At 31.9% G+C, this 27,372-nt stretch overlaps 1 protein-coding gene across 2 annotated transcripts in view; it reads right to left on the reverse strand.

The window, feature by feature from the left end:
* spn-E (tudor domain containing 9 protein spindle E) overlaps positions 1-27,372 on the reverse strand; it is a 119,260-nt gene that overhangs the window by 12,706 nt on the left and 79,182 nt on the right. For both annotated transcript variants that reach the window (XM_075365926.1, XM_075365925.1), the window contains 6 exons: positions 23,855-24,100; positions 14,856-15,026; positions 11,052-11,183; positions 10,668-10,810; positions 8,506-8,640; positions 2,495-2,633 (listed from right to left, as the gene is read on the reverse strand). In XM_075365926.1, coding sequence (XP_075222041.1) covers positions 2,495-2,633; positions 8,506-8,640; positions 10,668-10,810; positions 11,052-11,183; positions 14,856-15,026; positions 23,855-24,100 — 966 coding nt within the window. The remainder of the gene's footprint in view (positions 1-2,494; positions 2,634-8,505; positions 8,641-10,667; positions 10,811-11,051; positions 11,184-14,855; positions 15,027-23,854; positions 24,101-27,372) is intronic.

The raw sequence follows: 27,372 nt of genomic DNA on the forward strand, positions 1-27,372 counted from the left end.
AAATTTTGTCTAGACTGCATGTGCATAGATGTATAGGTGTATAGATGTACAAAGACAAGTGTGATGGATGACAACATTTGATCAATCCGTTCCCTCAATGAAGACGATCAGCAACTGTGGTTGACAAAATTACATTGCAGAAGTGGGCATCAGTCATCAGAATGTGTGGTACCCATTCTATTACACAAAGCATCATGAATTCTGCTTTGATTCATTTGAAGCATCATGAATTCAAAGATTTTTCACCTGAAATCAGAAACAGTCCTGACAGGAAATTACTATAATAATTTGTTTCCATCAAATAGTCACATGTCATGAGTCCATTACTACATTCCTGAGTCAACATGGAGAGGAAAGCCTTGCCTTGTAAAGATGAAAAAGCATCTATCAGCTGAAAAACAATCACACTGTGAATCCCATGTATTACTGAAAAACTGCATTAAATGAAAGCTGACTACAGGTACAAAAGGTGCAATCAGTAATGCAATGTAATTCTTTTTTAAGAAGGACAACGCCAGATCTCACACAACTGTTAGGCCTCAGGATAAACTGGAAAAAATTTAATGGGAAACCTTAGAACATCCCTGTACAGTCCAAATTTATCAATCTTTTTTATTTGGGGCATTTAAGAACAGGCTGGGAGGAGGACATGATTCCAGAGCAACAATGAAATAAAGTAGTTTGCGCATAATTAGCTCATGATATCATCCTCAAACATTTTGTGAAGAAGGGATCCATATATTCCCCATACATTACGAAAAATGTATAGAACCTTAGGAAAAATACATAGAAAAGTAATAAATTTTTTTTTTGTGTTTACTATACATTATATAATGTATAATGACTAAACATTTATTTTTAAATGACTATAAATTTTTATATTACACACTAATAATTATTAACAATATATTAATTATAATAAAATTATTTCTTCAAAAAGTACTACCGTGAAAAAAAAAATAGTTTAGTGGACTACTAGCTTCCAATCCCAGTCTTCTTCAAAGTAGTCCCCTAGTACTACAATCCAGCAGTGGAAACGTTTTTGTAGTCATCTACTGAATAGCAACCTGCTGTGCTGTCATTTGTCATTATGTCTTTCTATCTGTCAAATCAGGACCCTTTCAATGGAGTTTCCAGTGTCTTTAACAACCAAAAATCAAAAGTGGCCTGGTATCCTTAAGAATTTCATACTTAATCGAGAAATCCTGGATTATAAAAATGGTTGGTGTGTTACTGTGATGAAACCTGCCACTTGCATGATTCCCTCAGGTTTGGTCTTCTGCATTAAACTGTAGCACAAACATAACACAAAAGCTCCAGATACTACTGTTTAATGATAATTTGACTTTCTAGTGCATATTTGGAATGCACAACTCTAAGTAGGAAAAAACAGTAAACATCACTTTTTTCTTTGGCTCTCACTTATCTTGCTTTCTCAGCTTTCGGGGTAATGGTGATTTCCATTGTAACAACTGAGATTCGGTTTCTGGGTTAAATCAGAGATTTTCTCCAGTTACCATTGTTTAAGGAATTTAAAATTACCATTGGTATTCTCTAGCAGTCCTGTGAAAATGTCAAAATAGATCTGTTTCTGCTCCAACAAAAGCAACTTTGGCACAAATTTTGTAGTCAATTTGTATATACCTAAACCATTGTTAATTTTTGACAGATGGTTTAGGCATGTAAATTTTGGTATACACAATTTTATTGTGTATACTAAATGATTACTAGTCTTAATGTAATTTGTAATTTTTCAGATAGTCAGCCAATAATTTTACATTATCATAATACATGTTACTTTGATTTGACTTGTAGGTGGTCAACCAGTACCCTGGTCACTCTCAACTGAAGTTTGGTCATTTTGATAAAGGTCAAATTACAAGGTCAAATTAAAGGTAACCATTGTTTAATTTCAGTGATTCCTACAGATTCACTGCCAATATTACAAATTGGTTTGCCTTTATTATCATTAAACTTTCAGCAAAACTTGATGTAGTAATGTTGTTCAATAAACTCAATCATTATGTGTAAAATAAATTTGTAAAAAGCTCCACTTACACCAAATCACAAAACAGCTTTCTAGGTAACTGATTTACTTTATGAGTTTACAAAAACTCATGCACGTGCTCTACTAAATTTTACTGCTTACATTCAAATATTTTTCAAGAAAAAGATATGGTCAATACTTTTTAAACAGACCACATTTTCTTGTACATAAATATATATCTTTCTAACATGCGCACTAACACCTTTATTTTTAACATAATATAAATACTCTTTTATGGCGTGGAGTTTGCATAAAATCTACTTTTTTGTATATTTGAATTAGAAATGGCCCATCATTATTGTTAAGTAATGAGTAGAAAAGGTATTATGCAAGAGATTTTTAAAATTGTAATAGATTGTGTTCTTCCCATCAGCAAAGTTATTTCAAGCGCTGATTCTATAAAAAAATTTGTAACTAGAGTACATTAGTAACTTGTTACATATTTACCACTTGAATATCTTCTAATGAAAAAGTGGTGTCAAAGCAAACTTCAAGATCATTTTCTGGGAAGTAAGGTTCATTCAGTTCAGGATTCCAGCCAAGTCCACAAAGTGCACCTGTTAAACGGGTCCCTGCTTCATTTACCCTAAAAAACAGCAAATAAAGCTTTGGAGCACTACAAGTATTTATTTATTCTAACCATACTTCCATTAAATAATTCTATGGAATTTTTTAAGATACAGATACTTTAAAAAAAGTTATTATATGTCCAAAGAACTTCTGCTGACAGGGAATTTTTTTTTACAAGTATAACAATATTTTATTGTATAAAGGTAGAAAACTTGCCTCACTTGTCTGTTACACATTTGCCATTAAGCAGAAATTCTTTTATGTAATCTGTGTGTCCATTGTCAAGAAAACACTTTTTCATTTTATTCAGATGTTAAAGTAATAAATCCACCAGATGGAAATTCATGTATAAATGACAAGCCCATCTTTTAGGATCTGTCTAGCAAACAATCCAAAATCAGGGTTAGATGGGCTAATTATCGAAGGAGAATTAATTACTTGTCAGATATCTTCTTTTATAGATATCTGAGTGTTAGCAAGAAATTACCATGAACAACAAATAGAGTCAAGCGAACAATATTGATGGCTGTAATAAGATGAGATGACAGGCCAAACAGCAAACTGAAAATTATGCAATTTTGTTTAGAAACAACTTATTTATCATCATTAATGTCCCTCTCAATCTTTGGAGACTGGTCTAGGCCTTTTTCCTGGTGATTTTCAAAGAAATTATTTATAATTCTCGTAAAAAATTAATACAGTAGGTTAATTATAAGAAGTAAATCTGATCATTTTCAAGTAAAAAGGCCTTTGTGAAGGCGTGTTACACCAACAAAATGGCCTTCTGGGTAGAAAATATTAGTTTGTGGTCATTCACTTTAATTTATAAAGAGGATTTTTAACCAGTGGATAGATCTTAAACAGTTCAATTAATTGAATTGAATTTTCTACATGTTGCAATAAAAAAGCAGATATCACATTTTACGTCTTATTAAAATAATAAAACTTCCAACTACTACACAGCAATTAGCATGAAGAGTCGATACACACTATAGTAAAAGAGATATCCGAGTACAAATGTTCAGCGTTAAGAAATAACAACACCTGGTCTAAAATTTCCTTACCATTGCCAAGGATTCGTCAAATGTTTCTGGGCAATTTATATTTTGGATGTAAGGCTGCATAACATACGCAAACTACAGGTTTTGGTACAAGTCAAGTGGCTGTCGCATCGTATGCATAATTTACTATTTTCTCCTGACATCAAAAATTCTCGTATGTCCCAACCACAATAGGCAGAGGGCCACTTCCTCTCAGTGAACTTTTCTGCATAAGGAATCCAATGGCAATACAGTATCTTTGACAAATCGAAGTTTGTTATTAACTGTAGCAGTCCAGTCACCTTGCCACTTTGCACGAATAGTGTGTTTTACAAACTTAATAAAGACAGATGTAGTAATATGAACAGTAAAGGATGGTTGACTACATGTATCTGTAGCAGCGGAATCTGCATGATCATTACCTGGAATTCCCACGTGGCTAGGAATCCAAAAGAAACTCACCTGTGTTGCGATGGTTCGACTCAGCAATTGCATTATAGATCTCAGTAACAAAAAGATGTTTAGAATACAAATCTTTAAAGCTTGGAGAACACTGCAAATAAGGATATGGCAATATTGTGAATTAACGATATTCAAAGCCTTATTGATAGAGCACAGTTCAGCAGTAAAAACACTTTTAATATTAGATAGACCAAACATATAGGTTCTGTTATTAACAACAAATACGCATCAAACGGTATCATTCCGTTTTGATCCTACTGCGTATACTATTACGTGTGGGTTTGTCTTGAGAGAATATGGTAAAACATTTGCTGAAAGACAATAGGTGGTGCTGATTCTTTATTGTAAAGGCAAAACTAAAATTTATGAGGTTGAGCCATGGAAGATTTGAACAGGGATATATTGAAAAAGGAGAAGGCAAGTCAATATTTATAGGTGCAATAAACGCTGGGTATGAACACCCACAGGTGTAATATAATGTGGATGGTCTTCATATCTTTGTAAATTAGGATTCGCAAGGACTGTGTTGAAAGCCAGGTGATTCGATTGCCTTTTAAAATGGGCAAAGTAAGATATTAAAAGTTGGTTTTATCTATCCCAAAGTGATGGTTCACCGCATTCAGCAAGTATGCTAGTGACAGGGCTTGATCTAAACGTACCTGTACAAAGACAAAGAAAATCATGATGTACGGCATCTAACATTACATGCTGAAGAGTAGGTGACACGACCATAATCTAAAAGTGAACAAACTAAGGAATAATAAAAATGCAAAATACATGACTGATCAACTCCCCAACTGGTGTTTTCAAGGACTCACAGTATATCAAGAAGTTTGGAATATTTTGTTTTTAATTGTTTTGTGTTTGACCCATGTAAGACGGCTATCAAAGAATAAACCTTTCTTTCTTTTTCCTGTTTAGCCTCTGGGAAATACTTCAGGTATTACTTCAGAGGATGATATGTATGAGTGTAGTCTTCTACAGTCCTAGTTCAACCATTCCTCAAATGTGTGGTTAATTGAAACTAAACCACCAAAGACTACCAAAAACATGAAAACCGTGCCTAGTCCATATTTGACTGCATATTTTATGACTGTAAATGCCTCAGAAAATGAACGAGTTTAAAGTTAAATCAGTGCTACACTCATACCAATCAAAATTATGATTTACGTAACATAGAATTTCAGACCTGTACCTAAATAAGTAGACTAATATAGATCACCTAACAAGGAGAATATAACTTCATTCCGGTCCACACAGGAGCTGGGAACAAATCCAACACCCCCCACATGGTCCCATATGGAATCTCACGCGGCATTCCCAAGTAACAACCAGGACTGGTGGAACAAAGCCATGCCCCTGGTAGCACAGACTACCATACCCTGGTAGCGTGGCCGCCCCCACCAATAGGAGCCTCAATATAACCATGGTCCTACCTCCAACCAACCCAATGCCTAGGCCAGAACCCTAGACACCCAGGATCCTACTACAATTGAGTACCTTGATTAAACTCCCTCTGCAGACCAACACATCGCAAGGACCATTCCACACCATAGACCATTCCTCGCGGATCATCCCGTTAATATGGAGATGCAGAAAGGAATGTATTCTCTCAAGTTCCCTAACAGCTTGTGAACTTTCGACCTCGTATCGGGGATTGACGTAGAGGACATGGTCCACTGTATCATTAGTCCCACAATCCGGACACTGACTCTAATCCACCAAACGAAACCTAGCTAAACTCACCCAAAAGACACCATGCTCAGAGAGAAACTGTGTGATATACAGACTGGGGGATACCCATCCAATCACACCTAAATCAGACACTATAGGAGACTCCACAGTCTGAGTGTCTCACAAGCATGAGCGGCTCAGAACTCTACCTCGTTACACAAATCCCCTTCAATCAGTGGCAGCACGTATCATTAGAGGAAGCTATATCCATCACCTTTAGTATGGCATCCTCGGTGCTCTTGCCCAGTCGAAAACCATACTTGTTGTCCATTAGCAAACGATCAGCGAGTAGCCAATCAAATATTAATACGCAAATATAGGACCTTCTCAAAAACCTTGCCAATCGCAGGCAAGAGCGTTAGTGAATGGTAAGAGAACTATCAGTAGGATCTCTGTCACCACCTTTGAACAACAACAACAAGTCTCCACGTTTCCAACACACCGGAAAGTGGCCGACAAAGAGCAACCTATTATTCTAGTTAGAGAACCAAGGACTACTGGAAGCGCTCAAATGAGGAACTCCACTGTGATACAATCATATCCAGAGCCTTGTGCCGTGCCATACTACAGCTCACCTGGTGCACCTCTGCCTTTGTGATCTCAGAAGATTGTAAGTCTGTTTAAAAAATTGCAACTTGCCACCTGACACGCCGGTGGTATGAAACCTCACTCACCATAGTGTCGTCCAGAAGCAAATCATTCAGCAAAATATTAAGGACACAGTCCTTATCAATTATCACACCTTAGCAGGTTGACAAAGTGAAAAAGATTGCCAGTGATTTACAGTTAAACGACAGAAAGCTGGGAGGCAAGGGACAGCTCTCAGTGAAGCCGTCTGCCCACACTTGTGTTTGGGTGGCAGTAATGAAGCTGTGGGACTCCTAAATCTCCCCACTTCTTCACTCCTTAGAGCTGAGTCTATGCTTAATTGCACGTACAGTGCCGGGGGAGGGGGGATCGTGATCGAGAAGTTTAGTCGGTATGTGCAGGTATACATACACTCATTAGTAACATCTAGCGGAACCTGTGCAAGTTCGACACTACCATATTTATGGGGGTATGTAAATGGCACTTCTCCAACTAAGTTTAAATACTGGTACAGACAAAGGCTTCTGTTCAAACCGGTGGGAAGACTTTTGCAAAGAATAAACAATTATAATTATACAATAGATGTTGTAATGCCCAATTAGGAAGGTGTGAGAGTATACTGAGATGAATGTCAGATCCAGGGGATGTCACGTGAATTTTTAAGAGTGTGTGACAACTCATTGAATGCAAATGGGGCATTTAACTCACTGACCGAATCACCAACGTTTAACAATAATACTTCCATCTGTAACCTGTACCTCTAAAATTCATTAGTGTATGTATGATGAGGTGAGAGACACAGAGCGAAAGCAATTGGCCAAGATGGTTGCCACTGCAGAAGATGAAAGGAGTTCTTTGTGAACAAGTCCTAGAATAGACTGTTTCAGTGATCCTAAAATTGTAATAAGCGTCTTCCATTCAGTAGTCATGGGAATAATGCGCAAGTAGGTATCCACATATTTTGTCTATGACTTGCTCTTAGCGGCTAAAAATACTTGACAACACACCGTTCTAGCCTTATAGTACAAATTTAGGCCTGTGGGCCTAAATTTGTATCCTCGGGCATAAATTTGTACCCATTTGTAGGCCTGTGGTTAAATTTGCGTAGTACCTGTGGTTGTTTCCAAATAGCATTTTGGCAGTCACCATTCCAATAAGGAATGGAGAGACAACTAGGGTTTGCTGATATTTGTAGAATACATCTATCGGCATTTTCAAGTAACAGGGACATAAAAGTAAGTTGATCGAGGGTGTCTGCACCAGCATCATATTTTAATGGGAAGGCTGTATGGTAACCGTTCCAATTTGTGTTTTCAACAATCCACCTCTGTGGCCTTTTGATAACCTCATGGTTGAAACCAAAAGCAATAATAATTGGCCTGTGGTATGAAATATGTCCATTTACTTTCTACTGCAGCATGACCATTTTATGATTTCTATTTAATTTGTTAATAATCTTATAATTCTTGGATTAAAACTTGTGCTCCTTTCCCCACTAATTCCTACAACTTAACATAACCATTTTTTCCATTTTTAAATTGTCATCTACAATTCTTACTTAAAATTCTGACGTTCCATATTGTGACTCAAAAATGTCACAATTCTTACATTTCTAATAATTTCCTTTTGAGTAATGCATACTTGGAAATCAAATTGGAGTACTATTTTAACTGGAGTATTTTACCCAAGAAGACATCATTACATTTTTTCTTCACTATTACATTGCTTTCAGCAGTATTGAAAACTTAGACAAGCAAACCTTTTTATTTCTTGTTTAGTCCATATGAACCAATATTGTTTAATAGTTAATGCTGTTAAATATTGAAACTGATGCTACCTTCTTTCAAGAAACTTGCTGTACTAGTTATCTGCTTCTAAAAGATAAACAAGCTCCCTCACCAATGACGAGGTCTTATTACTCCAAGGAGTCACATATATGTTACTCACATACAAATAAATGATTACATTACAAGTAACTTACATACAATTAGATCAAAACTTAAATAAAATATTCATTATTTAAAACATTACTAAACTATTCTCAAAAACATTTATTTTTGTTACCTGAATTCAGCAAATGGAGAAAACAAAAGACAAATAAGAGCAGACAAACCGTGAATATTTGGTAACATTGTAGTGTACCGAAGTGTCAATCTTTCACCAGTAACACTCTGACCGATACTTGCAGCAATCAACATCCTACAAGATAAATTCAGTAATTTATTGATAATTCTATAACAAAAAGTTAATTAAAAAAATTAAAACTAGAGTAAACAAAACGCAGCAGCTGCTAAAAAGCCAACTATTCTCATTAATTAGACTAAAGTACCCTTTGTTATAGTCAATTTACAAACAGTTTAAATACAGTCAATTACATAAATATAACAAATATGATCCATCAACTTTGATCACATGATTTTAGAAGGGGCCATACATGTACTCATGCACTACCAAAATTATAAGGTTTGTTTTTTAAAGGTCCATTTTGAAATAAAAACAAAACAAAAATATGAACAAACCTTATTTCTTAAGGAAAACTATATTTATTTACCACTGTTCTACCTTCAACGTCAACAAATTTTTCATAACATTTCACTAGTTTCTTTATTCCCTCTCACAGAAATTCAGGCATCAGTGTCTTAAACCATGCAGGAATGCCATTTTTCAATTTGTCATCATTGTCAAACATTTATGATGCAAATTTAAGGTGAAGAAAAATAAAGTAATTGCTGAGAGCTAAGTCAAGACTGTATAGAGTGGATGATTGAAGATTTTCCAACAAAGTTTTTCCAATCGCTTTCACTGTCTGATTTGCCTCACCTGTGACTGGATACTTTTTCTGTTGTTTAGCCTCCAGGAATCACCGTGAGTTATTACTTCAGAGGCTGAAAGAGGATGATATATATGATTCCAAGTAAAGTGCAGTCTTGTACAGTCTCAGGTCGACCATTTCTGAGATGTGTGGTTAATTAAAATGCAACCAACAAAAAACACTGGCATTCAAGATCTAGTATTCAAATCTGTATAAAAGTAACTGCCTTTACTAGAATTAGAATGTTGGAATTCTCAACTTTGAAATCAGCAAAGATGCAAAGATGCAAAGATGCACTCACCACTAGACCAACCCAGCTGGTAACCTGTGGCTGGATACTGTCATGCAAAAATCCCACAGGATAGCATCCCATGTCGTTTGTTTTTGTACTTCTAAAATTTTTTAAGATTTCACAAGCTATATCAGCATTCACAGCAGTTGGAAGATATCTCTTCTGTCCCAAAAAAACAACAATAAGCTTCTTCACCAAATTTCTTGTTTGAACTCCTTCATTTTAGGAAATGATGAATATCACAAACTCCACAAGCAGAAACCTTTTCTTTTTTTAAAGGTATGTTTACCATACCTCTGCAATTCTAATATTTTAAATTATGTTTTTAATGTAATTCTATATTAAATTTTCTGATGAAACAGAGATCTCTGTAAAAAGTAACCTTTTCCCTTTGGCTTTACTATAGTGTCAAGCTAAGAAAAAGTGTGTGAGTGCATGTATAAGTATACGTGTGCATGCATGTCACGTACTCAACCTGTATGCTAATTTTTGTAAAATTTGTATTACCTATAAATAAATATCTTCAACAATTATTAACAAAAACTAATAATACATTAACAGTGGTATAACTAAAGGTCCTTTAAACAAAAAAATTTAGAATATTTAACAGCTATAAAAATAAAAAGAGGATTTTCCATGTTGCTAATCACCACATTAAACATTACACAACAACAAATACAGAAATAAATAATGAATATGAATATTTAGAAAAAAAATATTACATAAAAATAAACCATATGCTTTATGAATAAATAGATAAATTTTGAAAAATATTAATTATTTAAATCAGTACATCTATTTTAATAGTAACTTAAATTAAATTAAATTAAGTATTTGTTATTGAACAACAAATACTTAATCACATTGAACATGATATAGAAATCTATACATCAGTTTTTACATGCAACAGAGGTCTAATATATCTAATATAGTATTTTAATAATAGGTAATGAATCTGTGGATTTAAAGACCTTTTTAATTGATAAGTCTATACACTTGTTGTTAGTTTGTGGGTTCAAGGATTTTTTTGTGTATATATATATATATATATATATATATATATATATATATATATATATATATTATTAAATCCAACTCTGCCAACTAAAAAAAAAATTTTACCTTTCATGAGGGTCATGAGGATGAGTATCTAATAAAATATTGTTGACAGAATCTTGTTCAATAGAAATTTGTTTCTTTACATTGGACTGAACACAACCATACAATGTCATTTCTAGAGGGCTATTTGGTCCTTTTAACCTTACCTAAAAAAAATTAAACAGCCAAATAATTTAAAAAACAGTATCCAATTTAATTATACATACATAATAAACTATTTACTGACACTATAGCAATATTATTATTTTAGTTAATTTGTTTAAATGAGCTTATAATTAATTTTGTAACAAAATGTTTTTTTAATTAGAAATAATTTTTTTTACAAATAAAACTTTTTAATTTATGAAAAATAAATTTAACAGATTAAAAAATTAAATTTGTACTTACTGGCTTACGAAAATACTTCTCTGGAAGTACAGGCACATCAACATCATCAAAAATATCATTCATCGTCCAGCTATCATTTGCACTTATAAATGTTTCAGAATTCTGTTGGCTCATTCTGAGATCATGATCAACCTGAATAAATAACATAAAATCAGTACAATAAAAATTATTATCAATAATCTTATAAATAGTTCAGTAAGTAAAAAAGAAACAAATTTCATAACAGCAAAAAAACAATCCATGATATTCTACATACAAAATGTAGTAGATACATTAAAACCTAATATGTATGTATGTATAATAGACTAAAATCTCGGTAAAAAAAAAAAATTGGAATCTCTACATTTGATATGGGATTTTCTCAGAATGTTATTTTCAGAGTAGGCCTAAATAATTTTTCAAATATAAAAAAAATAATAAATAAATATTAGAAATTTTCTACCAAATACTTGTTTTTTTTTGTTTTTTTTCAAAGCGTACGGAAATGGATGTGTTTATTTAAACTAAAATATCTATTAATCTGCCAAAAGCGTAATCAACAATTGATAATTATAACAATCATAGTTATAATTCCCAGGTCCCGGATTCAAATCCCGGTAAGGCATGGCATTTTTCATATGCTACAAAACTTACATCAGCACTATTTGTTTAACCTAGATATGCTGGATAATCTGATATCCTGTGATTATAAAATATTGGCATTCACTACTATTACTCACATGTATTTATTTAGTTTTATCTTACAGGTTAACTGCCCAATTACAGTTTTTAATTTTTTAATATTTGTAGCAAGAAACAATATTATATTCCAAAAGTCACTTTTACCCCTTCTTGGCTATTGGTGCTGCAGAAACATAGCTGTAAAGGGAAAGCAAAGTGATCAGTCAAAATTTTAGATGTCGAGGTTTTTTAAAATGCTGATATTTCAAGATCCCTTAGTTCAAAAAAACACAGAAAAGTTATAGAAATTCTTGTTAGATGTAAAAAACATATGCATGTTTCACTTGTTTTTCATGAATATTTCAGACTTCATCAATAATTCTTCATAAATGGCTTAAAAAATTTGTATATATGGAACACCGAGAGAATTACATTTCAGACAAATTTAAAAAAAGGAGGAGAGATAGTTTTTATTTTTTACTTTTTTGTATAGTATTCATAGGAAATTGAGAGTTTTAGTATGATGAAAATACTTAAATCATTTAAAATTCCAAACTTTTAAGTTGATTAGATTTAGGGGTGGGAAAGATTCACTATTATTCAAAACAGTTTTTACCTCATACATCAAAAAAATGTTGAAATTATCATTATAGTACAAATGAGCAACAAAAAGTTAAAATTATCATTAATGCCAAATAGTGGCTATAAATATACATTTATATATGTCTCACCTTTGGCCTGATTTTTGACCCCAATCGAACAAGGAGCATTGCAATATTTCATTTTAGCAACTGTCATTTTTTTAACCTTGTTGAATAACATTGCATCAGACCTAATTATTGAAATAAATAATTACTCAAATAAATTTTAAGCCCCAAAAATCAAGGACCTGAAGGGCCTCCCAACATAAAATATAAGTTTTTTTTTTAATTTAAATTTTCAAGATTAACAACCCAATGGTATAAATTCAGATAAGTTAAAAAAATTCCCAAATTATTTTTTAAGAAAAAGAGAATTCCATGGAGCAACAATATAAAAACATTTTTTGAATTTTTTATAATTTCTGATACTTTATCTTTTTTTCAAGTTGTGGTTGTGGCTGTTATTAAAAAAGTAATATGAGGTAGCAGTCTTGAGTAAAGGGGTCAAAAACAGGATCCAAACATTCACTAAAAATGATTTGATTTGAAAATTTGATTTTTTTTTGGAGGGATTTTTCTGGGTGAAAAACACTTTAGTGTTATCATTGCTCGGGCATGATATATTTATCACAGATAACAGATGTTAAAAACTTTTTTTTTCAAACATTTTCTTTTAACATAGTTAAAAGTGAAATAAAAACACAAAAATCACAGTGAAGACAACATTAAAAAAGTAAGTTAAAAGAATAAAAATTATATCTGGAATCTGCCAAATGGTATACACAGTCGAAAAGGATCGTATAAATAATTAAACTCTTGAATCAAGATGCACAGCCTTTATAAACTGTAAGTCAGTCTATAACATCATAGCATTGTTCCCAAACATATTTCACATGTCAGCCCTAGTTTTAACTTGCAACGCTATACCGCACAACAAATAAAATCCACAAGGATGTGGTGCACTGTTAGTTGGCAGTTGCAGCGTGCAGAAACATGTACCATCATCAGATATCCATGCGTAAGCCTAGTGTGTCTTATTCACAAACGGCAGATAATAATCTCTTCTCGACAGTTATTTCTGCATGAGAAGCTCTTCATTGACAGTTTGCTTAATTGGATGAAGTTTATTGTTAATATTAGCATCCCAGTCACATTGCCACTCACTGTGAACTACCTCTCTTCTGGAAACAAACAAGATTGTTAGAAGCAATGCGATTGGTAAAAGTAATCTGAAAACAAGCTTCTTTCGCCAAAATATCTGCATGTTCATTGTCTAAAATTCCTATATGATTCAAGACCAAGCAGAAACTCAGAGTTGTATTACGTCTAGTCATTTGTGAAATAACACACCGTCTTTCACAGACAACAGGGTGCCTGGAGTACATGTCACTAATCGCTTGTAACGCACTCATGGAATCCAAGCAAACAAGTACATATCGAAATGTTGGGCTAATTAAACTTAAGGCCTTATTAATAGCAAACAGTTCCACAACTAAAATGCTGGTGATGCTGGGAAGGCCACACACCCTATTGTCTATTGGCAACCACAAAAGCTCACCCAACAGAATTAATGATTTTAGAGCTATCTGTATATAAACTGTAGCATCAGAATCCAAGCTACTTACAATTTTATAAAATTTGTTTTGCAAAAAAACCAGATTTGTCGTTCTTTTTATTACACTGACAAAGATCAAAGCAGTAATTAACAAGGGAAGGCCCCCAAGGATGGTAATAACATGAAGCAAGGTTTTTTTTTTGCATTATACTTTTAGCACTGCATAATTTTTAAGGCAAAAACATCATTTGACCAAGGAAATTAGACCCAAATTTTTTAAACTAAAATTTTGATCTTTTTCATAATAATTTTATTCTGAATATTTGATAATTAAGTTATTAATATTTAAAAACCCTATGATGTATTTGAAATAAAAATCTGTCAAAGTAAAATGCCAGAACGTTTTACAACCCTTTTCCAGCTCTTTTTTTCAGATTACAATAGTAATTTATTACCTCAAACATTTCTAAGCATGTAATAACTTAGGTGAAATCTTTTACTTCAAATTACATAAATTTGATTGATTGTATATTCAAATTACATCGATTGATTACATAATAAATTCTATTTGTTTATATTAAACTTTACAGGTTCATTTTCTTATTCCAGCAAATTCTACAGTTCATAATCACTGACAACAGAATAGCTCATTATGCTATATGGATATAAATTACTTATACTTAATAGGTACATTAGGCATTAAAAAAATGTAATATATTATTTTATACAGCATAATTATAATAAAATTAACCATTATGTTTAAAACAATAAACATAGTAATCTGCAAAACAAGTTTTCATAAAAAGCTTTATTACACAGTTTTGAAAAAATAAACGCACCACCTTACCAATCCATTAAAAAATTTCTATTAGGCACATTTTCTCACTATTACATTTAACCTACAATAAAATTTAACTTACAGAAAAAAGTTCAATTAACTCATCTTACATTAGATAAATAGCTCTCTTCATTCCATTCAGCTAATTTTTTATCGACTAGGTATTCGTTAATTGTAATCAATGTTCTAGCATCTTCATCATAATGTCTTGATTTTGAGTGGTTTGTCATATCTTGAATATAAACCTCAAGTGCAACAACATTATCTACTACTGAGTAAACCTGTTATAAACAAATACAGCAAATATTATATCCAATCTAATAAATTAAAATATCCAGGGTCTCAAGAAAAATGGTTAATTATATCTTTTATAAACTTAGTTACTTTTATAAAGTTATAAATGTAAGTTATAAAAGTTAGTTAGTTAATATGCTGCATCAGTAAACAAAAAGTCATATTATAAGGGTAAAATGCAAACACCTGAAGCTGCAATAAACAAGCCATTTTAATCAATTTTTTTTGGGGAGAGGTTTCGACCAGGGAGGTTAATATCACCCAAAACAAAATGCCTTAACTAAAAGAAAATTAAGAAATGTTTTTGTTATTTTGATGAATAGTTAAGAAACTAGGTAACATTAGATTAAATTTAAAAAAAACAATTTAAATAAAATGCAAACACACAATAATGTAAATAAGGAGTTGAAAAGATACCCTATAAATGTTAATAAAGGCAAATCTAGGATGTAAAAATTATCACTCATAAAAATAATTAAAAAGAAAGTCAAAAATAAATATAAAAACTTAGCAGGAAAGTATTTTAGACATCTCCATATATGTTAACTATGAGTAATTGAGATGTTAATACCTCTCCTACTGAAAATGAAAAGCAACTGAAAATATTAATATTTAAAGAAAAGAAAAATAGATTTAAAAAATTTTAAGAAGTTAATTTTGGCCACACTACATAGAAGACTGTCAATTCCATATATTAATTTCTTTGATACAATGCTGCATAATGTACATTATCATGGATAATAAAGTGAATAATTATAAGGCAGTAAAATCCAAGGGGTATAAGAGTATCACCAGATGACATGAACAACTTAAGCATTAAAACTTATAAGCTCCAAATACAATGCAACAAAGGTGATCTGTTTACTGCAATTGTACCTCAGTGATGATCTCTTATCCAATTCCTATCAAGCTTTTAGACCATAAATAATGAAACTCCTGAGAATATTCAACAAAATTAGCCTTTATCAAAGCTGTACAAATAGATAAATGCTTAAATGTTGCTGTACATCATTTATAGATTGATGTGAAAATGTCCACAATAATGCTATGTAAATATGCTATAATATAACGTAAATAATGTTATTTCTACAATTCCCAATTTTGTGATAAAAGACCAACCATCATCATTTTAGTACAGAATAAATTTTACATGCTAAGCACTAGAATTGAGTGGGATGCTTTAGTAATGGAACAATTCTAACAGGTCACCATCTTTATTCTTAATGGGCGCAAATTCACTTAGAATTTTCTAAGAAATATGAATGAATTAAACTCAAATGTATGTAGAACTGTGCGTAAAAAAAAAAGAAAAAAGAAACAGACTTACTGCTTGAATGAATTGAGACTAGTGATGAAATACAGGTCCATTATTCAAATTCCTAAACAAAATGTATTAAATATGGTTAGAAAACAATTCATGGAAATTCATTTAAAAACTGTCTTTTTGAACCGTCATAGGGTTTTACAATCAAATCATCAACCACTGACCAAACGTTTGAAATTTATTACAGATTAATATGCCAATTCTGCTGTCCAGTACTGGAATGATAAATTTCATAATAAATTTCAAAATTTTCAAAAACAATTTCGACAAATTAACAAATATATTTTGGTATAGTTATAAAATTTAATAAAAACTGAAAATGCGGGATCTCATGAAAATCGATTTTTGGAATAAATATGGTAAGTTTAACTTATCTATTTACTTTGTTTTGGTGGTTTATTTTTAATTTATATTACATTTTATTAGCACAGTGGTCAATATGTTAATGAATTATTTGAATTTTCAAAAAAAAATAAGATCTATTATATATAGTATTTCATTTTAATCATCCCAGGCAATTTTCTCGTAAACTACCCACAGTACAAAAAAAATGACCTAAACAAAGATACTCAGATTAGAGGGGGAACACCGCATGGTGATCCTGAATTTGACCTTGACTGTTACTTCAAGGTTAACATAATTTTTTTCAAATGGACGCATCCTATTTTTGACTCCACCAATGAAAAGAGAAGAAAATTGAAATATGTGTTCACACATATGACCTTGGATCTTTTTTGAAGGTCATGCAGCTAATCATCAGAGATAATGTAATATGGGTAACAGTGTTATAAAAGTTACATGTTTTTGAAGGTCATACAATAATATTCCAGGTCATTTATTTCAAAAACTACAGGAAAGAACATAAAAATGACCTATATTACAACACTACCTCTGATGGTTAGTCATATGACCATCAAAAAAAGATCCACTATATGTGTGAACATATATATTTTAATGTAAACTTTTCTTCTCTTTTTCTTCTCATTGGTGGGATCAAAAATAGGTCATTCCATCTGAAACAATTATTACCTTGATATAAAGGTCAAGGTCAAATCCAAGGTCACCATGAGATAACCCCCTCTAATCTGAGCAATTTTAGTTTAGGCAATTTTTTTGTGTTGTGCGTAGTTTGCGAGAAAATTTCCTGGTGCGATTAAAATTAAGTAATTGCTTTACTACTACTATGCCTAGGAAGACATTAAAAAATATACAATAAATAAAAAGATAGCTTTCTTCAATTTTTTGTAAACAGGGAAATTTTGGGGCAATTTTGTAAAAAAAATGACAGAATAAGCATGCATGTACTGAGACTTAATATACAGTTGGGATATATTTGCACATTTTGAGAAAAACTGACTCTCAAAAATGTACATACATAAAACATTACTCCCAACTTTGTTTTGTTTTTTGGAGTCCCAGTATCATGAAACTCCAAGAATGCAAAAAAACCCATACCCCATTTATTGACTGATTACCATACTTTCCTTTTTGCAGCATAGCTATCAGGAAAGTAAAAATATAACAGACTAGATGTTAAAATCTAGATTTACCAGACAATAAAAAATAAATGAGCAATAATAGAATGGAAGCATATGTAGATTACTGATTTTTGTTGATATATAACTGAAAATAATGCTAAAAGAAAAAAGTGGAATATCAGAAAGCAAGTAAAATCACATCCAAAGATGCATTTAAAGTAGATTCATTGATAGACCGTGCTTCCAAGAATACAAAACTGTAGAATAAATTTTACAAATACAAAAATAAAGAATAATGCATGATAGCAGTAGTAATAAAATATTTTTATTTATAACATTTATAAACATCCCTTTAAATTTTACCTATTGAACATTTTAGATAACTTGCTGAAAAGGGAAAAAATTAGGAATAAATAAATTTCTAACATAAATGAAAAACTACTATTTTTACTAAAAATGTTCTTAGAGTTGTACATCTGTGACCTACTTTTATAAATTATTTTATGAGTATTTTAACCCTCCATCGGACGCTAAGCAGAGGTTTCCTCCAGGTAAAATTGGTTTTGTTTGGGGTTGGGAGCACTGTCCATTAGTAACATTGTCGACTCTCTCTCCAGGAACAGCTGACAGGCCCCTCCACCCCCAATCATCGTTCAAAGTGAGGTAGTAAGAGGCTGGACGAAACCTCCGCGAGCGTCTGTTTGTGTTTTGGAAACGTGGATGAAACCTCCGCAAGCGTCTATTTGTGTTTTGTAAACCTGGACGAAACCTCGGTGTGCGAGAGTTTTTTTTTAGGTCACTTATATTTTCAAGTTATGCAGTGAATTTTTGTTAGTTTTTGTTTTTGAAAATGGAAAAAGAGGAAGAAAGACTTGCCAGACTTTTAGTTAGCGTAGAAAGAGAAGAACATTTTGCAATTGTATCTAGGTCCACTGGGAGTTTTACTCGTGAATTATTTCCTGAAGAACATGTAGAAGGTACGGCTTTGGACACCTGTGATGAAAACGAAGAGGTAAATGAAGTAGTACATGAATTACCAAGTGAGCAAGACGACTTTGTCAATATCAATAACGGTATTACATATGAAGATGATTTTGATGACATAGAATGTATTCCGTTAAAAGAATGGCAATCTGCAATTATTGTAACTACGCAAAATGGTAAAGCAGTTTACATGAGCAAAAGTAGGAAAATGCTCTGGGACTTGCACCCAAATCAAAGTGCGCAGGCTCAAACGCCCAATAGAAATATTTTGCGGATGAGGATGGGATGTGTGGCCCAAAGTGCAGAAGAAGCCAAGTCTCCTGTTAAGGCATGGAACCTTTTTTCCCTGATGAAACAATCAAAGACATAACGGGCTACACAAGTATTTATATAAACCCAAACAAACAAAAGTTTACTAGAGAACGAGACTGCAAAACAACTAATCCAATTGAGATAAGAGTTGTTATTGGTATCCTGTATATGGCAGGGGTAATGCATAGCAGGAATCTAATTCTAGAAGACCTATGGGCCACTGATGAGACTGGTGTAGAATTTTTCAGATGCGTCATGTCACTAAGCCGATTCAAATTTTTATTGAGATGTATCAGGTTTGACGACATACAATGCGAGAAGATAGAAAGTCAATCGATAAATTGGCTCCTACTAGAGATTTGATTGATGACTTTGTCGAGTTATGTAAGAAACATTTCATTGTAAGTGAATTTGTAACTGTCAATGAAATGCTGGAATCGTTTCACGGTCAATGCTCTTTCAGGCAGTATATGAGAAACAAGCCCGCCAAGTACGGGATCAAAGTTTATGCAATGGCTTGTACAAAAACATTTTATACTGCCAATTTGAGGTATATGTAGGGAAACAACCTGAAGGACCTTTTGTTGTAGATAACTGAGGCAAAGAAGTTGTTCTGAGAATGACTGAACCGGTTTCTCGTTCAGGTAGAAATGTGACTGTTGACAACTTTTTTACATCCATACCTCTTTGTGAAGAACTTTTGAAAGATCATCGCTTGACACTCGTTGGAACAGTAAGGAAAAACAAACATGAAATACCAATTGCTTTCATCAATACCAAACAACGTCCTGTAGGAAGTTCATGTTTTGCTTTTACGAAAGACTACACAATGGATTCATTTAAAGTAAAGAAGAACAAAGATGTAATCCTGCTGTCATCAATGCATAACACCGATACTGTAGACTCAACTGAGAATTCTCGCTCTTATGGAAAGCCAGAAATTAAATTGTTCTACAATTCAAGCAAAGGAGTGGACACAGTCGACAAATATAAGGAAAGCTATTCAACTGCCAGAGTCTGTAATCGATGGTCGATGAGGCTGTTTTACACCCTTCTCGATATTGGATGTTTGAACAGTTACATCGTTCTGAAAAAGAATGTAAACTAGATTATCTTTAGAAGAAAGTTTATTCAAGAGCTAGCTTTCGCCTTGTGCAAAGATTACGGTGAACAGAGAATTTCTTACAGAAATATACCTAAGCTGATGAAAGTACGGATGTGTGAGATTCTGGGTATCAACAAACAAGTAGATCAACAACGTGAACCACCACAGATGTAGTCACTTCGGGGCAGCTATAAGAAAAATCGGCCGTCGAAGACAAGGTGTGTTCAGTGCAAACTTTTCATATGCCGAGAGCATTCTGCAGTACAGTGTACCAAGTGTGCTAATTCTAGCGATGAAGATGAAGAAATACTGGTAGATAGTGATTCATCTGTCTAAGCCTTTGTAAGGCTTTGCTTTTGGCCAACCATGAATGACAATCAAAACAATTAATTAATGGCTGGCTTTATACATGTTTTTAAGTATTTTCCTTTTACAACATATTTTATCTGTAGTTTTTCCACAATGATAGTTTTCATGTATAAGCAATGTTCTTGAATGTACGCCTTTATGTTTTTTTCATATAAAGTATATTTCAACTTTTAGCAACATTTACAATTACAAATTTTAAATTTCCTGATAATTATTATTTTTGAATAATTGTTTTAAAACATATATTTTACACTTGCATTTGTAATAAATAAGATTTCTTATACTATTTTCGTACTTAGTTTTTACATACTTTTGTATAAAATATTATTACTTCATATAATAATTGTAAACGTAATTTTTCACAATAACTAAATAATATATACATTTTATAATATAAAAAACCTTTTTTTATATTATACTATTTGTGTTAAACATATATCTGGATTTTTAAAAAAGTTTGATTATAAAAATAAACATTTTCTTTACATTTTGTATATTATTGCATAACCCGGATGAAACCTCCGCTGAGCGAGTCGGCAATTCAAATTTTAAGCAACCGATGGAGGGTTAAGGAGAAACAAATTCAATCATTAAATGAAAAGAAAGATCAATTTAGACTATTAATGAGATTAAGTGTATGAATATTCAGTAATTAAGTAAAAAAGGTTATCCAGTTATCTACAATACTGGTTCAACTGGTATGACTGGACTGGTATGAGACTGTGAAACCTGCTATAGAGCTAACAACTTCAAATTATACTTTTATAATTGCTGTAAATGAGCAAATGCAGAGAGCTTTTTTGTTGTTTTTAATTTTCAATCTTTTAAACTTAAAACTTTAACAACATATTCACATTTACATTTTGTAAATTAATGTACAGATTTAAATTTAAGACTAATTATAGAATATATCATATCTGATTTTATTAATTATTTATTTAATTTCTCAAACATGGTACCGCTGATATGTTAAATGAATAAATTAACAATTAATATAATCCACCTTACCAGCAACATTGATATATATTCTAGATCTTTCAGCTTACTTGGAAGCCATCATCAGGAATTAAAATTGATATATTTGAAGTCAAAAATTTTTTTGAAATCATAGATAAAATTTAAAAACAGTCATGGCTGTCGCGGTCCCAATAGTACACTGCTAATAGGATGTGGACAGTCATGATGGTTTTTAAATTTTAACTATGATTTTTTAAACTTTTGACTTTAAATGTATTAATTTTAACTCCTGACAATGGCTACCAAGTAAGCTGAAAGATCTAGAGTACAAATCAACGTGTTGGTAAAGTGGATTATATTAATTACTAATTTATTAATTATTTATTTCTTTTAAATATTAAAATATAAGTTTGTTTACAAACATGTCTATATATTATGTTATACAATGAACCACAATGTAAAATGATACACAAGGTCTGTTCATAAAATAAACGAACATTTTTAATTACGCGCCAATCTCTATTGGCCTGTAATTTAAAATATCTCTACATTTACTGATGTGTGGTTGACAGCAATGTGTTTTGCATAACCTCTGTAATTGTTATTTAAGTGCAACATGTTTAAGTGTTAGTGGAGATTTTTCCAATGTGCTTGGGAGCAACGATACAATGTAAAATTTTCCATGGGGAAAACTTTCACAGAAATTTTTTTTACTTTTGAAACAAGCTTAGAGATGATGCTCCGGGCTATATGCAATGTTTTGGTTTTCATAATTTAAAGTGGTCGTCAATCAACTGAAGCTGACCCTCGACCAGGAAAGCCTTTGACTTCAACTGATGACACCTGCATTCAGAAAATCAATGATTTGGTATATGTAAACTGTTGACTGACTAGTCAGAGAACTTGCAGAAGAGGTTAGAATCTCAATTGAATCATGCCATGACATTTTGACTGAAAAATTGAACACGCACTGTGTTACAGCAAAGTTTGTTCCTCTTTTGATGAGTGAACAGCAGAAAGAACATCAAGTGGACGTTTGTCAACTTCTTGCACAAGCCAATAAAAATGAAACATTCATGCAAAGGATTATAATGGGAGATGAAAGCTGGGTTTACGACCACAAAATTGAAACAAAAGTTCAATAGTCAAAATGGATCGGCAAAGGATCTCCACTCACAAGAAAAAAAAAAAAAAAAAAAGTATACTCAAGTATACTCAGCTCATAAGTGAGCTGAGTATACTATCAAGGAATTTTACAACAGTTATGTGAAAAAATCCTCAAAAAGAAGTCACAGTTGTGTGAAAAAATCCTCAAAAATAAGTCACAGTTGTGTGAAAAAATCCTGAAAAATAAGTCACAGTTGTGGTGGGGCAACTCATGGTTCCTTCACCGCAACAATGCAACGCACAGTCAGCTTTGTCAATTCGTCATTGTGCCAAAATCAGATGATGCCCTTCCGCAGCCTCCCTCCCTATTCACCAGACCTGGCTCCTTGCAATTTTTTTCTTATTTCTGAAATTAAAATCAGTGATGAAAGGACACTGTTTTGAGGCTGTTGATGACATGAAAGCAAATTGTCATGGATCTTAAAGGCCATTTCAAATGAAACTATACAGGACTATAAGAGGAAACACTGATGGGGAAAGTGTGTGAAAAGGGGAGGGAAGTACTTTGAAGGGGACAAGAACTAATAATGTATAAAAATAATAATAAAGATTAAAAAAAATAAAGTTCGGTTTTTTTCTTAACAAACCTCATAGACGATGATTTAGCATATTTATTTGCTTGCTATAGAAATTTTGGTTTTCATTTATTATTCAGTATTTAAGTAGTTTGTTTATATTCGATGTGGTAATTTGGTTGATTATTCTAAACATTTTTTTTCTTTTTTTTACTAACTATTACTATTTTAAATTAATTATATTTTTTATTTAAAATAAAATCTATCTTTATGCATTACGATGCATTTTGTACATCATTTTAATCTGTTATCTTTGAATTCTGCCTAAATAAATAATTCCTATAGGATAAAGCTAGTTAAGAACAATATTTCAGGTTTGTGTCTATTACTATAATACATTACAGAAAGTGATAAATTTCAATATGTTTTACAACTTAAAAAAAGAAACAACAAGGAACAAGTTTAATGCACATATAAATTCAAAGTATTTTTATACAGAAGAATATTTATCCTTTCTTTTTTGTTAATATAAAATCAATTAAAAAAAACAGTTTAACGGTTTTTAGAATTTACACTAACATTTGTTTTTAAAATGAGCTCTTACCCTTGCCAACACATTTCTTTCACAGCAAAGTCGTTTAAATTCACAATTTGCTTCATTTGACCACTGTGCACGATGATCTTTAATTACAGACGGTTGGATAAGTGCTAATGTACAATTGAATGCTAGATGTGGTTCATTGTCAAGATTAATTTCTTCTCCATTCAAAGGAACAATCTGCTTGGGGTCAAAAGTGCGTAACTCTGTTACTGCCACCAATTCAATATTTCCATAATCAACGAACAAAACCTGGATTCACATAAATGATATGAAATATATAAATACATGATTAATTAAGTAACTAAGAATATAAATTTCAGTAAATGTAAAGATTTATATAAATTAGAATATACTAGTAGCTGTTCATCTATCCAGCAGTAGGGTGGCCATATTATCAGTAGATTTCACTTCTTTAAAAAGTTTATAAGCGGGGGCATAGGACCTACTGGAACCCATCATAAAACTTCATTTCCCTTTTACCAGATGTTTGGACAATAATATTTTAGTTTGACAAATGACAATATGATTTATTTATTCATTTTAAACCTTAGAACTCTGAAAGATTTGACCTTTTTAGTTTTAGTAAAATACTCCCTGAAACACATTATATAATTCAGTAAAAATTCTTGATAATAGAAGTTAAAGCCTGAGTAACAAACTGAGAGTGAAAAAAAGTTGAGAACTTAAAAAGTTTTAAAAAAAAATCTTAGTACCTACTGCCTAAGAGGAACTCCACAAGATTTAATTTCTTAAGCGATCAGGGGTTTTGGAGACACTATCAAGGAAGAATGCGTGAAGTATATATAAAATTATGTAAATAATTACAGTCACCATAATGCATAATGTTTTACACCAAACAACAATAATTACTCTCAGCAGAGTAATTATTGATGTATCACCCAGCAGTAAAATACAAAATGTGCTGTATACTCAAGAAAAATTGATCATAAAAGTCATAAATTAATTACCTTTAAATAAAAAAATTATTCAGGATAGATCAGATGTTGAGTACGAGTTTGAAAATTCTTTATAAATGAATGGATTTTCAAAAACAACCCAAGTTAATGCATATTCATCCCTGCTGGAACATACTAATAATTATTTTGTCAACTGTCAAAAACCAAACACAAGAGAAAGTATTTTCTAAAGTCTGACCTTAACAAGTTACTAAACAATCATAAATACTTAAATCAGCACATAAATGTGTACTGCAACTAATAAATCAGACACAACAAAACTCCATAGTGAATCTTGCTTAGTAGATTTCCTTATTTAAGGGGGTTCATTTTTTTTCTATACTGTGAATTTTAATGAAAAAGTGTTTCTACAGCATTATTTAATGTGTTAGTAATGAAGTAGTAATAGATTTTCAGGTTACCTATTCAACTGGTTTTGCAGGTTAATGAGGTCCATCCAATCATCTTGTATTAATATGATTGCACTAACTATTAGTACTTATTAAACTATAATAAGTACAATCATAAAAAATAATTATACTACAATAAACAATAATATTATAAAAACTAATTTAACTACAGCATCCATTGAGTTGATCAATTAGATTATTTATTTCTATAAAGTTAAGATGACATAATACGGGGTTATCATAAAAGAATGGTGCGGTTTCAGTAATTCATAGGAAGATTGTAGGGAAATTTCTAGATGTTATATTGGTATCCCTGAAAGCCTCCAACCCAAAAGTTTGTTTATCAGCAGTTTTAACCAAAACGTCAGTTCTTGTATTGTTGTTGCGGTGAGTTTAGCGAGTTACTATGTTCTTGGATAAAGACAAAGCAAAGTGTGTTTTATTGATGGCTGAATTAAAATCCGTAATTTTAGTTGAACGTGCGTTTCGATGTGAATTTGGAAGAGATCCACCACACAAAACTGAAATTACACGCTTATAAAATCCAGATACTGCAGGAATTGAAACCCGATGATGGTGTAAAACGTTACAATTTCGCTGTTGAAATGTTGGACAGAATAAGTGAAAACGAATCATTTTTAGATGATATAATTTTTACAGAGGAAGCTACGTTCCATGTGAATGGATGTGTTAACAGACACAAATCACGAATATGGGGCTCTGTAAACCCACACGCAAATATTGAGAAACAACCTGATTCGCCTAAAGTTAATGTTTGGTGTGGTGTGATGAAAAATCGTGCAATAGGGGCTTTTTTCTTTGCTGAAAAAAACAATTAATGTAGTTGTGTATCTTGACATGTTAACTGATTATTGCTTCATTTCCAACAAGATGGTGCTCCCCCGCACTTCAATGCATTGGTCACGGACGCTTTGAATGAAAAATTTGGAGATCGATGGATAGGCCGGCAAGGACCCATACTTTCACCTCCAAGGAGTCCAGACCTGACACCTTGCGATTTTTTCTTGTGGGGGTACATCAAAAGCGTTGTTTATACACAAAAAATTCGCGACCTAAACCACTTAAAAAACAGGATTAATGAAGCAATGACAACCATTAACGAAGAAATGTTAACTAATGTTTGGAGAGAAGTTGAGTATCGTTTGGACATTCATCGAGCGACTAACGGCGCACATATTGAAATTATTTAATTATGTAAAAAAATGTTTGAGATGACAAATTTAAAAAATAAAAAACAAACTGTAAGTAATTCTGTTTTAATTTAAACCATGTTCAAAACCGCACCATTCTTTTATGATAACTCTGTATAACATATAATAAAACCGTAGTACAGAATGAAATTTCAACTTCAAAAATTATCAAACGCTGGGAAAAAAAAGCAAACAATAACAGAAAAGTAAAGATTTCAGCAGTATTGTAGAACAGAAAATCCGGGGTGAAAAAATTTGAAATTAAGATTTGCTAAATGATTTCACAGAAACATGTGGAATTGTTTATTGCATCACATATACATGTCATGCAATAAAATGGGTTGATGGAAAATGATATTATTAACAATGAAAAAATTACTAAATTAATAATAATAATAATAATAATAAATATTAATATATATATTAATTTCAAAAAAGAGTAAAAAATAGGGAATCTAAAGCAGCAGAAATGGCAAATAAATTATTAGAGGCAAAAAATATTTTTGACATAATAATGAAAGATACTTTCATTATCAAACAAGCCTAATGGATCACGCTATACACATCCTAAAATTTAAAAAAATGAGAAGTAATCAGCAAGACAAAGTGTTTCAGTGGCAAAATTTGGCAAAACAAATATCACATATTTAATTAATTTGCTATTGGTGTGAATACAAAATGAGGGCAGCTGAAGTGTAACGCACACTAGAATGAAACAGGAGAATAAAATGTTGCACAAAGCAACAGATACAGCTATCTTATAGTTTCATTCTCCTATTACTAACATTTCCAAACCGTTGACGCATGCCCTGTCAAGTCACCGTTGTAACAATTTAGTTAGCCAACTATATTAATGCATCTAAAACAGTGCAGTAATTTTTTAACAGCAGAAAAAATACATGATATGTCATTCATGACACTAAAAAAATTGCACCCAAACTCAA

Source organism: Lycorma delicatula, chromosome 5 (assembly GCF_047948215.1).
Source record: "Lycorma delicatula isolate Av1 chromosome 5, ASM4794821v1, whole genome shotgun sequence".
NCBI classification, from domain to species: domain Eukaryota; kingdom Metazoa; phylum Arthropoda; class Insecta; order Hemiptera; family Fulgoridae; genus Lycorma; species Lycorma delicatula.